The sequence below is a fragment of the Tachysurus fulvidraco genome, chromosome 24 (genome assembly GCF_022655615.1).
Source record: "Tachysurus fulvidraco isolate hzauxx_2018 chromosome 24, HZAU_PFXX_2.0, whole genome shotgun sequence".
NCBI lineage: Eukaryota > Metazoa > Chordata > Actinopteri > Siluriformes > Bagridae > Tachysurus > Tachysurus fulvidraco.
This window is the reverse complement of record NC_062541.1, coordinates 12045451-12059318: the sequence shown is the minus strand read 5'-3', so window position 1 is coordinate 12059318 and position 13868 is coordinate 12045451. Positions and strand designations below refer to the sequence as shown.

The 13868-nt window shown below is 36.8% G+C and overlaps 2 protein-coding genes across 2 annotated transcripts; both read right to left on the bottom strand.

Moving 5' to 3' along the window:
• Positions 1–2258: 2258 nt before the first annotated feature.
• On the bottom strand, positions 2259–9006 carry LOC113661383 (cyclic GMP-AMP synthase). Its single transcript, XM_027175543.2, has 7 exons — positions 8316–9006; positions 6695–6831; positions 5680–5909; positions 4926–5151; positions 4038–4313; positions 3551–3650; positions 2259–3454 (listed from the first exon to the last, which is right to left on the bottom strand). The coding sequence occupies exons 2-7, from the start codon at positions 6810–6812 to the stop codon at positions 2920–2922; spliced, it is 1485 nt and encodes a 494-aa protein (XP_027031344.1). The 5' UTR covers positions 6813–6831; positions 8316–9006; the 3' UTR covers positions 2259–2919.
• A 325-nt stretch (positions 9007–9331) lies between these two features.
• Positions 9332–13783, bottom strand: LOC113661386 (elongation factor 1-alpha-like). Its single transcript, XM_027175545.2, has 8 exons — positions 13629–13783; positions 12850–13005; positions 11561–11740; positions 11134–11430; positions 10759–10909; positions 10327–10583; positions 9737–9971; positions 9332–9652 (listed from the first exon to the last, which is right to left on the bottom strand). The coding sequence occupies exons 2-8, from the start codon at positions 12991–12993 to the stop codon at positions 9528–9530; spliced, it is 1389 nt and encodes a 462-aa protein (XP_027031346.1). The 5' UTR covers positions 12994–13005; positions 13629–13783; the 3' UTR covers positions 9332–9527.
• Positions 13784–13868: the final 85 nt, after the last annotated feature.

Here is a 13868-nt window from a genome sequence, read left to right as displayed (position 1 = left end):
TCCAAAACTCCTCTTTGTATGCTCATTTTGAAGGAGGACATCATAGTGGAATTATACTTGGTGACAGTGGGTATGCACAGAACAACTTCTTGTTCACCCCCTATCTTCATGCAGTCACACCAGAGTAACAGAGTTACAACCAAGCACACATCCGCACTAGAGGTACAGTAAAGTGGAGCGCATTGAACCAAGCGCATTGAACCAAGCGCATTGAACCAAGCGTTCACACTGCGCTTTGAACCAAGAAGATGCTGTATTGTGATAATTGCTGCAGCAGTGCTTTACAATTACATTAAACAACATGGGTGGCCAGTGCTCATGATAGTCCATGGCCAGTTTCTCATATATTGTCTGTCTCTTGGTCTTTCAGCCCAGATTAGCGACACCAGCTTCCCTTCTGGCTGCCTCAGATGTAGTGGGCTGACATGTACCCCTCTCTCGGGCCCTCCAAGCTTATGTGGTCATCTGAAAAACATTTTATCGATGATGCATCAGAGAACAATACTTGAGTTGAGTTCTTTGCTTATTTTTGTTTTGGAGATATAAGATGTATCATCTTATATAAGATGACAGACATCATTACATATTCACTGAAGTCTGAGGATGGCACATGTTGCCTACCAAATGAAGATTGGACAGGTGCCCCATCTGAACTGTCCATATGGTCATCATCTGGGATACCTTCCAGGGGTTGCTGGCTATCGATGAGGGCACTCAACAAGTCTCCCATGTCATCTGTCTCTGGTCTTACCGGGGGTCCACCACCAGTCTTGAAATGCTCCCTACGAGCAGCAGCATTTGTCTTCTTTAATTGAATTTTTATATTTTTTACTGTCCTTTTTCATTTGAGTTAAATTCAGTGCAAATTTTATGCCAGGCATTCTTTTTCTTGCTTTCTGTCGATGAATCATGCTGTTTCTTCTCAATAATTGGGTGGTTTGACACAATGTGCTTCAATAAATGTTTTTCAAATTCACAGAAATTTTTTGAACGTTTCCTTTTACCTTTGTCCATTGTTTGGTTTGATGATTTATTCCACACAAGGCTAATATGTTTTAAGATCCCATCCCTGGTTTTTGAAGTGTCCTCAGGTAATCACTATGCGCTAGTCATTAATAAAATCAGGCTTCACAAAGAGTAGCCTGTTAGTCCTAATTTAGCTTAGTCTGTCACAATCTGGTCTACAACTATTTAATCTCAACTTAAGTAGTGTCTCAAAAAGCCTTTTTTAAATTCTGAATTAATTTAAGAAGAATTAGGCTACTTCTGACTTTATTTAATCCCTGTCTGGGAAACCGCCCCGTAGTGTTTAAAAGCAGTCAGTTGAACACTGCAATTTTCACAGCGTTTTACTACATACATTGCTTCCTAGAAATATGTAGAATGTGAGGGAAAATAATAATAAAAAAAAAAACTGATAGTAAATCTAATATTTACACACTGAGCATTTGGATCATTGTATGGTTCTATGAGGCTATGATGAACAACACTAGGACAATAATACATTATAAATAAAATCCACTAGGACAATATGGAGGAATTATATGACACTTGTTGCACTGGCTGTCAGTATCAATACAAAAAATAATTAATTTTGAATCGCGTCTTTTTTTTTAAACTCCTGAATTTTAATGAGTTTTCTGGGGAGAATGCATTTTAACATCATTGGTGGAATCATGTTTATTGTAAAAGGCTGCAATTCTCAAAACAAGAACAAGTTTGTCATTATATCATATCTTACTATTGTATTTTAAACTATGAATGACTTAAGGGTTAAATGCATTCATTTTATGAAATTAGACCTAATCATGATGTTTAATTTTATTAACATTTGTAAGAATGCTGTAGGTCTTCTCAAAACAAAGAAATATTGTCATTACAACTGTAATAATATTTTAATATTACTACTACTACTACTACTACTACTACTACTACTACTACTACTAATAATAATAATAATAATAATAATAATAATGTGTCATATGTCAGTTTTGAATTCACCAAAGATAACACAGGTTAGGGGTCTATTGAGAACTGGTATCAAAACATGCAAATAGAAAATAATAAGGAGGCTGGTTTTATTTTCCTGTTGTCTTCAGTACTGATGTTTACATATATTTGTACATTTACAGCATTTAGCAGATGCACTTATCCAAAGTGGCTTACATTTTTATCTCATTTTATACAACTGAGCATTAAGGTGCTTGCTCAGGGGCCCAGCAATGGCAACTTGGTGGACATGGGACTCAAATTCACAACCTTCCGATTAGTAGTCCGGCATCTTGACCACTAGGCTACCACACCCCCCATTTGTAAACATTGTATTTATATATGTCATATATTTATAAACATTGTAAGGGATTGTATCATTATTATTACATAAACAATGCATATTGATTCGTAGTAAATGTACAGTAAATAATTTGGTTGATTAGAATTGTTACAATAAATGAATATAAAGCAGAACTTACATTGATAGATAAACAATTTCACTTCTTCAGACTATAATCCTCAAAATAAATGTAATTTATTTTCTGTGACCACATTATTCTGGCCAGGGACACGGTGGAGCCGGAACCTAAAACTGGCATGAGGCAGGACCGGGAGGATGGGACACCGATCCATTCACACACATTGAGAGGCAGCCTATATGAACACGGGGATAGCATGTACAGAAAGTGGACTCTGCTCAGGAGGAATCGCAAACAATAAAGTTGTGAGGTGACAACACCGAACACAGCTCCACTTTACTGGTCTAATTTTAAAATTTCTAAAATATTTGAAATGACCATGAAAGTTTTTTATTCATTAAAACATAGTGTCCATTAAATTATGCAATATAAATTATTTTACAAGTGTTTTAGAAGTGTATTTTAAACACGATATTGGGATGTTATCTCCAGAAAACAGTCATAGTTGTTAGGGTTTTGCATACAGTGCACATACAATGGCAAAAAATATAAAAGCACAAGGCACCATCAGCTTAATATATTTATGTCTAAAAGAGTCGCTTACACATGCCACAGTGTCACACTTTTTTAAGGTGAATGTGATTGATTCTGGAGAAATTTGTTCAGGTTCCTTTTGAAGGGCAGGACTGTAGCACAGTGCTGGGACCTGCAAAAGAGGAAACCCTAACTCCATTTGCTCCTGCAAAGCATTTCCCAAAAACTGAAGAGAACGCTTGGGGAAACTGGATGGAGAAAACAGATTGTGGTTTGGAACAAAGAAGTGGGGAAGTGAGGCATTCTTTACAGCATTCTCAAAGTCCCAAAACAGTTTCATAAAACAGACTGAGAGCTGGCCAGGAGTCCACAGTGTGTCTTCAGGCCTCTCACAGAGGTTGAAAAAGAAGGCAGTTTTCCCATGGTAGGAACATAAAGAATCAAGCTCTTTGGGGTAGGTGTGCTTCAGTCCCTCAAACAGGCACTTGAGGAGCCGCAGACACAGTTTTCTAATAAATGACAGTGACCATTAACAATACATAAAAAAGAAAAGAATGAACTACAAGTAAAAACTGTGCAAAATGATATCACATGCTTATTCATACCGGCAGCATTCGTTTTTTTTACTTTCACAGCACGTCTTTTTGTTGCCATGGAACCTGATCATCTCTTTTTCAATATGAGAGAAGGATATTCTCCAGCTTTCTGCAAATTAAAATACAGATTATGTTAGCAGTTTCTGTAATGGACTTACTGTATATTCACTGCCAATCAAAGGTTTTTGAATTTTTTATGTGATTTTTTTTTATTTGAACTGATAACACTTTGCCCACTACTGGTAATTAAATAATGAAAAATGAAAGAAATAAAATGAGGTATTTCAAGAAAGAAATAACTAAATCTTTGTATTTTAGAACTGATTTCCACCTGCATATTCTAATGGGACTCTTAATAAGTGCTTACTTATTTTGAAATTTTACATGAGTACATGAACTTGATCCATTTTTTAGTAAAACTGAAATGTTAACCCAGGGTATTCAGAAACTTTTAATTGGCAAAATTCTTCATTAAAATATGTCTCATGTTTAGAACCTTTTTCAACATCAGTGAGGTTTCGTGTTTTGGGTCTCTTTGGGACAAAGTAAACAGGCTTTCCAATAATTTTACGTCGAGTGTTCTTCCCAAGCCAGTTGTCCACATCTGGGCCAGCTCGAGCAGCTTGTGGCCAGCCTTGTGGCACTTCAAGGGCGGGAACAATATCCACAGACAGGATTTCTGCCCCGTCAATTTCATTCAGGAGAACCAAGGTCACAGCTGGAGAACTGACCTTTTTCCTGCACACTTCCCAACGACCTTCCTCAGGAGGCACTGAAACATAACCAAAAAGCTGAAGTTTAGAATTTTACCTCTACATGGAAATGGAATTGCCAAATAAATACATTTCACATAGAAGTAATGATTGTCATTGCCATCAGATATGTAATACATGTTTACATGCAGTACAAAAGTACACCAATGGAGCACTTTAGGAACGGTATATTCATGCAATTATCTAATCAACCCATTGTGTGGCAGCGGTGCAATGCATAAAATCATAGATATAGGCAAGCAGCTTGAGGTAACGTTCACATCAACCACTTGGATAAAAAAAGAGGTAATTGATCTCAATGATTTTGTCTGTGGCATGTTGGTCCCAGATGAGCTGGCTTTAGTATTTTTTTTATAACTGTTGATCTAAAAGAATTTTTACACACAACAATCTCTAGAGTTCACTTGAATGATGAGAATAGTGAGCGACAGTGCTGTGGACCTAAACTGCATTTGTTGAGAGATGTCATTGCATCTCATGTCAAAATGCACAATGTGTCAGTCTGTCTATATTTGTATAATATAGTTTCTATTGTCCTTTGTGTGGGCTTGGGAATTTAATTTCTAGAATAGAAATAGCAATAAGGAATAAAAGCAATGAAAAGATTTTACCTGTATGTGTTTGGATGAATTTCTTAACCAAATTGTGCATTTCATTCATTATTTTGGAGGCTGAGATAGTGAGTCCATCTTCTAAAAGGAATGCCCGTATTTCACCACGTGGAGGTCGGGAGAGGGAAATTGTATAGAAAAGTCCATTATATTTCTCTAAACTGTTCCACACAATTCGGGGTGTTGTAAGTTTCAGCATGATGTCAAACTCATTGGGTTTGATAATCTAAAAACAAAACAACAACAACAACAAGTTATAGAAAGAAAAGGTTAACTATTATGTACTGTACTTAAATAAAACATTTTAAACCAACCATGATTTTCAACTGTCCAGTTTATTAATCCATGCTTACAGAGCTTATCCATGCTTACAGGGCTTAATATTTAACAGAAATCTCTGACAGTGCACCTACAAAACACTCAGAAATAATAACATAGTGCTTATGGTAAACTATCCTCCTATAATGACTTAAATGACCTAAAATGTCTTATTAACTCCTCAGACAGAAAATCCAGGGTCAGTCTCTGTGCCTGATTTTTGCTACTCAGAAATGTCCATCTCTCTTCGACTATACAAATCAGAGTTTTATTTTCCAATAAATGTAATACAACACAAATAATATGAATAACAGTATAATATATTTTAATAAAAACATATTAAAATAAGAATATAATTTTCTGTCTGCTAACACTTCAGACAGAACACAGTCTTAATCATGTTGAAAATGTTTTTTTGTTGTTTTTTTTTGTTCACCTTCACTAACTCATAGTAGCTTCCACTATTGAGAACAGAAACAGTCCTGAAAAATGGTTGCTCATCATTGTCCTTCAGGAACTTCACTAAATCTTTTCTCAGATTATTGACCAGTTTAACTGCTTGCTGTCGGTCAGCCTGGCGCAGGCGTAAGTCTCGGCCTCGCTGTCTGATCCAGCGATCAAGTTCATCAGAGACCTCCTTGACATTACCATTTACTCCATGGTCACCTAAATGACAATAAAGATCAAGAGGTAGGAAATTGTCCCATTTAATATGTAAATCTATCTACTTAAAGATTTATTAATCTCAGATTCGAGTTAGATGCTAAACGTGTTTTATTTAAGGCAGTTTGGTAAACCAGTTAATGTAAGACTGTAAGTAAGCATGTCTTATAGATGATCTTAGACGCTGTTAGTATTAAGTCACAGATACAGTATGTCATGTACTACAAGTGCCTAACTAGAGTGATCCAAACATTTTTCCAATGAAATAACATATTTCTATGTTCAAATTTACCTTTATCTTACTTACATTATCACAAGTACTTATTTATCTATTTCTTGAGGTTTAAGCAAAATGTTACTATAACTAATATAACTAGTATAACTAATGCTAACACTTCAACTAGAATGTGCTCAATCAAACAGACATGCTGATGAATTAGTAAACATAACTATGTAGACAGGCAACAAATAATAAATACCATTTCACAGAGAACGAAATCCTAGAAAAAAAATATTCCATCAAGTTCAAGATTTTCTATCACCATTTTAATTTACTTTGTCTACATACAGTTTTTTAAACTCGAATAGGATTATATTACACATTTTGCTTTTCTCTGATTTTCCTGATGAAAGGTAATCGCACTCATGAAAATGATTTAAAATGGTGCTGTACATTAGACACAAGTAGTCTAATCAACCTATACACCATAGCTAATTCACCTCAATTCAATTATATAATATGTCATTTCCTTGTGTTATAATCAAAACAGTTTTTTTCATATTCTTACCTTTAGGGTTGGGTAGCTTCTTCTGAATAGCATGACTGATATTTTCAGATATTACAGGTAGGTCTAAGATTTCCTTGTTGTCGTTTCTTACATTCTTCAGAGGTTTTCCGCCAACCATATTGTATGATCAGTTAAAGCTGGTGAATTTGAATGACAGCGTTAGGAAATGAAGCCATTGGTTACAGTGAGTCCTCACTACTGAGAAATATCTTATTATATTACCGAAGAACACTTCTAGGAATCTTGTATTAGCCAATGCAACAAAATAAATGACACTCAATCTTTTATATATACATCGATTTCTTACAATGATGTTACGAGATCATCTCTATAAGGTTTTAGTGGAAATTTTAAATATCATGAGTGTTTTTAAATAATGTTATGTGCTTTTACAGTATTCTGTGTGAAAGACTAGGGAGAAAGAAGAACAAGAGGCCCTTATTTCAACTGTTATTGTAACTTTAGGGGAGTATGTGTGGATGTGCTCGATAAGAACTGAAAATGGAATGTGGCCTTGCTGAGATGATAATTCAAAGGGATACATCTTCAGTAATCATAGAGGGTGCATGAAGACACCCACCCAAACACCCCCCCCCCCCACACACACACACACAACTAAAGGGAGAGCTAATACACGATTTGGCCTTTTCATTTTTTTTTTTTTGGCCTTCTAATTTTATTTTGCAGCAAAATAAAATTATTGTAACATCAACTTCAGGAACAGACTGGTGGCAAAGGTGGCACATTAAAGTCGCTAAGCTCTTCAGTACAACCCATTCTATTGCTTTGTCTATTTTAACATCAACTCTGGAAGGATTGCATGGCTATTTGATTGATTTTATTAATCCCATTTACAGCAACATATTTTGTCAAAAGGTTACTGAAACACCTTGAAAGCAATCTTTAAGAGGGGTGTCCTCTTTTTTGACCATTTAGTGCACCTTGTATTTAAGGAGAAAATTTTTGAAAAATGTTTTAAAGAGTACAATTAGAAAAATGAACTTATTGGGGACGTAATGGTTCAGTGGTTAAGGTTTCGGGTTACTGATCAGAAGGTCGCTGAGGCATCGACTTTGGGTCTTTGAGCAACGCCCTTAACCTCACCTGCTACTGTGGCCCCAGGCTCATAATAACCTGGGATATGCAAAAACTTAAAAGCATTTCACTGCATGTCTGTGTATGTGACAAATAAAATTTGCATTTGATTTGAAAAGCCTACATAGTCGCAGAGTGGTCTTAATACACAATTTAAAATGACAATTTACAATTTACAAATTACAATAAAAACAATCTTTGGAATAATGAATTATTAGTTATATAATGCAATGGCTTAATATGAATTAGCAAAATGCTACTTGATCTTACAATATAATAAGGTACTAATTGCATCCACAGTTTATTCAAAAATTTAATTAATTCAAAAATTGCTTTTTGATAATGTACATTTAAAGTAACATTGAGCTGTAGGACAAAATTTTATTAATCCAGAATATTGCTACCTAAAATGTCAAATTTTTGATGTCCCATATCTATAATCAGCTCTTCACCCAAACAGAGCCCTATAATAAAGCGATCACAAAGTGTAAAATTATGAATGAATGAAGAATGAATACAGACTTACATGAGATCCTAGACTGAAGCAAAATACTTTTTGGTCGAGAGTTTGAGCTTTCCCACAAACACAGCCGTGCACAAAAAGATATTTGCTAGTCTGAAGCGTGACTTTGTTGCTGCAATTACAGCTCTTCAATCTTTCAATCTGTCTTGGAAATACGCTTTTTATGCTGGCAGAGCGGAAGAAAGAGATGCTAAATAGGAGGAGGATTGCGTAATGAAGCTCTACAGTTTCAGTTTCTTTTTTCTTTAAATGCCACTTACTTCCCGAATCTTTTATTTTAAAATCATGCGGTTACAAAATTCTTGAGACAGGAAGCTGGAAATTATTTATCACACACTTAACACCTTTGATCCCAAACACACGTCAAAACGTGTTTTCTGAACTTTGTCAGACTAGAGTGGATTCTTTCAGTGATTCTTCTTCACAAATGTTCCATTGTACAGCCTTCAATAGCCACAGGGCTGGAAAATAAAATTTGGTCAGGTATTCCCATTTAACTTTATTTATGGGGAACATCATTTAATGAAATTTTAAATTAGCATTTTAACTTTTGTTTTAACTAGTGTTTCAATTCGAGGGTTGTTTTACTGGCAAGCCCAGCCCTATACAAATTCTAGCAGGTGTACTGGAAATGATTCTGTGAAGCTCTTCAGGGAATGTTGTTAGGAAACCTTTTTTTTTTCTAATAAGCTTATATTATACATTATAATATATTATAATATAATATTCCTCTTATTACTACTTAATACTCTTAATACTAATTAATACTCTTATTTTTCCTTAATTTATTTAATAACCATATATAAGCTTACACTCTTAGTTATATTACTGATTAAAGGTAATTGCATGACTAAATTATTTTAAATGGTGTTGCCGGTAGGAAGCCATTAGCAAATTTCTATTCTCATAAATTATAGAGTATAAATTATAGAGTAAAGTCTAAAATATGTTCGGAACATATTCAGTTCAATACTTTAAAATGTGATACTTTGACACAAGCAGAAACTCTAAACAGAAAATTTCTTATTAATAATATTTTTTATTTTCATAATTTTCTCCTAAGGTGCATTGAAAAAGATAATCTTCTTTCCTGCGGAAGCTTTTGCGATGGGTTTTTATAAGCATTAACCAGTCCTTAAGAAGCAAGTTCAGGAGACAATGAGACATTGCAAGATGGGACCCTCTACACATGCCTTGGGTGTCAGATGGAGGGGTTCATTTGCTCTTGGCAGCCTTCTGAGCAGACTTGGTCACCTTGCCAGCAGTAGAAGCTTTCTTGTCAACAGCTTTGATTACGCCAACGGCAACGGTCTGCCTCATATCGCGCACAGCAAAACGACCTGAAACATGTGCTTCAAATGAGTAAAAATGGTTTGGAGTAAAAAAATTTGTGTATAAAAAGCATCCTCATTTAGTCTACTTACCCAATGGTGGGTACTGGGAGAAGCTCTCCACACACATGGGTTTTCCAGGGACCATGACGATAATGGCAGCATCTCCAGACTTCAGGTTCTTAGGGTTATCCTCAAGCTTCTTGCCAGAACGACGGTCAATCTTCTCCTTGAGCTCTGCAAATTTGCAGGCAATGTGAGCAGTGTGGCAGTCCAGCACAGGAGCATAGCCCTGAGAGATCTGACCAGGGTGGTTCAGGATAATGACCTGAAAGTGTAAAGACATAAAAGGGTATAGACTTTATAAAATTCACAGTATTGACATTATTCAATATATTAAAATAAATTATTTGTTAAATAATAATGATGTGAAACATTTCACTATGCTGATTTTATACTGTAAGCGACAGATTTCTTTGAATTTTCATTTCTGAACAGAAAACCATGCCAGATAATATGAAATATACTCTGGGCCATTGCTTCATTATTTTTTACAATAATCTTTACCACTAAAATCAACAAGCCTTTTTAAAAATGATTTAAGGCAATTATAAAAAATATTCATAGTCTAAATTTTTGGCTAGTAGGATACTCATATGGTAACATATTTGATCATGTCCAACCTGAGCAGTGAAGTTGCCAGCCTGCTGGGGTGGGTCGTTCTTACTGTCTCCAGCAACGTTACCACGACGGATATCTTTCACTGATACGTTCTTCACATTGAAGCCAACGTTGTCACCAGGCAAAGCCTCAGCCAAAGACTCGTGGTGCATCTCAACAGACTTGACCTCAGTGGTCACATTAACAGGGGCAAAGGTCACAACCATGCCAGGCTTGAGCATACCAGTTTCAACACGGCCCACAGGTACAGTTCCAATACCTGAGAGAGGAAAAAAAAATCATCTGATTAATATATACAAACAATATTTATATATTACTTATGTATTAATTAACTATGTATCTTTTAATACATCAGATATACAATTGACAATTATTTAATGTTAATTGATAAAGCAAATAATTTGATAAGAATAAAAACACAGATCGATTTTTACCTCCAATTTTGTAGACGTCCTGCAGGGGAAGACGGAGAGGCTTGTCAGTGGGGCGGGAAGGAGGCAGGATGGAGTCCAAGGCCTCCAACAGAGTTGTTCCATTGGCAGCACCTTCTTTGCGCTCAATCTTCCATCCCTTGAACCATGCCATCTACAGAGGGCAGATTTTTTTTTTTTAATATTACATTTTCATTTGTTGTTTCTAATAGTTTACTATAAGAATTAGTAAAAACAAATCAGCAATAATTGTAATTAAAACAATTCTATGCATGTTGAACAAGTTTAGATTATCCTTCGGAATATTTATGTCTGTTCTATTGCTATGTATAGATTACGAGCTGTATGGTTATTAATATAGATGTATCATGTTCTCACGTTCGTGCTGGGCTCCAGCATGTTGTCTCCGTGCCAGCCAGAAATGGGGACGAAAGCAACGGCAGCAGGGTTGTAGCCAATCTTCTTGATGTAAGCGCTGACTTCTTTGGTGATCTCCTCAAAGCGAGCCTGGCTGTATGGGGGTTCGGTGGAGTCCATCTTGTTGATTCCAACAATAAGCTGCTTCACTCCCAGGGTGAAGGCCAGGAGGGCGTGCTCGCGGGTCTGACCGTTCTTAGAGATACCAGCCTCAAACTCACCCACACCGGCAGCAACAATCAGCACGGCACAATCAGCCTGTTACAAAGAAAATCAAAACAAAAAAGGAGATATTCACTCCCTTGCAGGTTCTATATGACTAATATAGACAAATAAAATATTCTATTATTCACTGTATGGATTCTTTAGTAGTTCAAATGGCACATGCCTGTGAGGTACCAGTGATCATGTTCTTGATAAAATCTCTGTGTCCAGGGGCATCAATGATGGTGATGTAGTACTTGCTGGTCTCAAACTTCCAAAGAGAAATATCAATGGTGATACCACGCTCACGCTCAGCCTTCAGTTTGTCCAACACCCAGGCATACTTGAAGGATCCCTTGCCCATCTAGTTGTAGAGTATGTGATATTTTTTTATCATACAATGCAATTTAAAAATGTTAGAATTTTTTTTCCCATATCAATGGTTAAAGGGAATGTGTTCCAACAATAAGGATAAAAAAAGATTAATTAATGTTAACAATACACTGTGCAACTACTAAAAATGAAACCATTCACTGTGTAACTAATAATAATAAAACACGATGATGTAATGGTCTGTCACAGGAGCTGTTGATGCAGTTCTACACTGCTGTCATTGAATCTGTCCTGTGCACATCCATCACCATCTGGTTATTCAATTCAATTCAAGTTTATTTGTATTTTTACAATGGGCTTTGTCTCAAAGCAGCTTTACAGAACATAAACATAGAACAGAAGGTAAACATGTTTGAGCAGCAACAAAACAGGACAGGAACAGACTGCAACGCACAGTAAAAACAGCAGAAAAAATAATTGGTGCCCCCCTGCCCACCCCCCAGGACTTGTACGATACAAGAACCAGAAATCGGGCAGGAAAAATCCCTACTGACCCTTCACACCCTGGACACAACCTCTTTCAGCTCCTCCCTTCTGGCAGGTGCTACAGAACTTTGTTTACTAAAACTCAGACACAGGAACAGTGTCTTTCCCCATGCAATCACGTCAGTCAATACATCATCCGTATACGTCTCATTTACATCCAAGCTAAATGTATAGTATAGTGTTATTTGTGTCTGTCTTGTTTTGTCTAGTCCAAGCTAAACATATATAGTGTTATGTCTGTATTGTTTTTTGTCTAGTCTAGGCGAAATGTATAGTGTTATGTCTATTGTCTTGTATAGTCTGTATTGTCTTGTCCAAGCTAAATGTATAATATAGTGTTATTTATGTCTGCACTTTTGAGAGTCACAAACAGCTGGAACCAAATTCCCTGTGTGTCAACACACTTGGCCAATAAACCTGACGTCTGACATTTCTCAGTGACTATATCAGAACATTAGGGGGCGCTGTAACTACACCACGTTACTACCCATAGATGCTCATAAGGCACACCCATAAAAAGACAAGCTTCATACGCCTATCCCATGTATTCACGGTTTATTCATAGCACCACCGAATGTCTGCGTGCATTCGCACCTCAGCTGCTTCCTTCTCAAATTTCTCAATGGTTCTCTTGTCGATTCCGCCGCATTTGTAGATCAGATGGCCGGTGGTGGTGGATTTCCCGGAGTCGACGTGACCGATCACCACGATGTTAATGTGGGTTTTTTCTTTACCCATGTTGGCGGTTTACTGTGGAGAAACACGGGATATTATACATCATATTACTGAATGACTCGACTTCATTAACAACGTCAATGATAAACAGAAAGCGTTCAACACACACGAGCCGCGTTTGACGAAAATAAAACGTCACTTTTATGCTAACTGCTAAGCTCTCGCCTAAATATCTACCTAAATAGCTCGAATGTTCCAACACTAGTCTTAACAGTGAAATTTTGCTTTAAGCATAGATACAAGACTTAAGTAAACAGGTTCTCGTTCTTTAATGTCCCTTTCTACGTAGGATTAAGTGATCAGAGCTAACGGTGACTCAGTCCGGCTGCCGCCTCCTCCTCCCTCAGAGCCTCCATGTTGAGCCGCTGGAGCTCGTACACGCCGGCCATGTTGTTTAAAAGGACTGCTGTAAACCTGACAGCTCGCACGTCTCAATGTCAGGGCGAGAACACGTCAAATATGACCGAAGATAGCAAGGAAATCCTTTCCCACCCTCGCTTTGAACGCCTAACCACCACTTCAATGAAGAAAAAAAAACACTGAATTGCAGCAGGTGCTCTGGTTCAAGATACAATTTGCCAAGACGCATCAATTGCTTACATGCAAAAGTTCATTAAAAGGGCATGTTTGGAACTTACCAAAGCCTCGCACAGCCTTAACACCCCGAAGAAAAAGCAAGATAAAAAAAGGACAGAGTCAGACTGACCACCAAAATTTATACTGCTCCAGTTGGGGAGGGTTCTAGAGCCTGGACACTTGATCTGATTCGGATAAAACGGGCACCATTGGTAGGCACAAACAGCCCTGATTGGACAAAAATTCAACACGACACAGAAGTATAGCAGCAGACAAGAAGCAATGACATGCACAGCTGCGTG

Excerpts from the sequence above, each read along its gene's own strand:
- LOC113661383 (XM_027175543.2), bottom strand. The coding sequence starts at position 6,812 with ATGGTTGGCGGAAAACCTCTGAAGAATGTAAGAAACGACAACAAGGAA. Across the intron at positions 5,152-5,679 it reads GCTACTATGAGTTAGTGAAG|ATTATCAAACCCAATGAGTT; the intron begins GTGAACAAAAAA and ends TTTTGTTTTTAG. Across the intron at positions 4,314-4,925 it reads ATTCATCCAAACACATACAG|TGCCTCCTGAGGAAGGTCGT; the intron begins GTAAAATCTTTT and ends GTTATGTTTCAG.
- LOC113661386 (XM_027175545.2), bottom strand. The coding sequence starts at position 12,993 with ATGGGTAAAGAAAAAACCCACATTAACATCGTGGTGATCGGTCACGTC. Across the intron at positions 11,431-11,560 it reads TGATCACTGGTACCTCACAG|GCTGATTGTGCCGTGCTGAT; the intron begins GCATGTGCCATT and ends TCTTTGTAACAG. Across the intron at positions 9,653-9,736 it reads CTCCCAGTACCCACCATTGG|GTCGTTTTGCTGTGCGCGAT; the intron begins GTAAGTAGACTA and ends CACATGTTTCAG.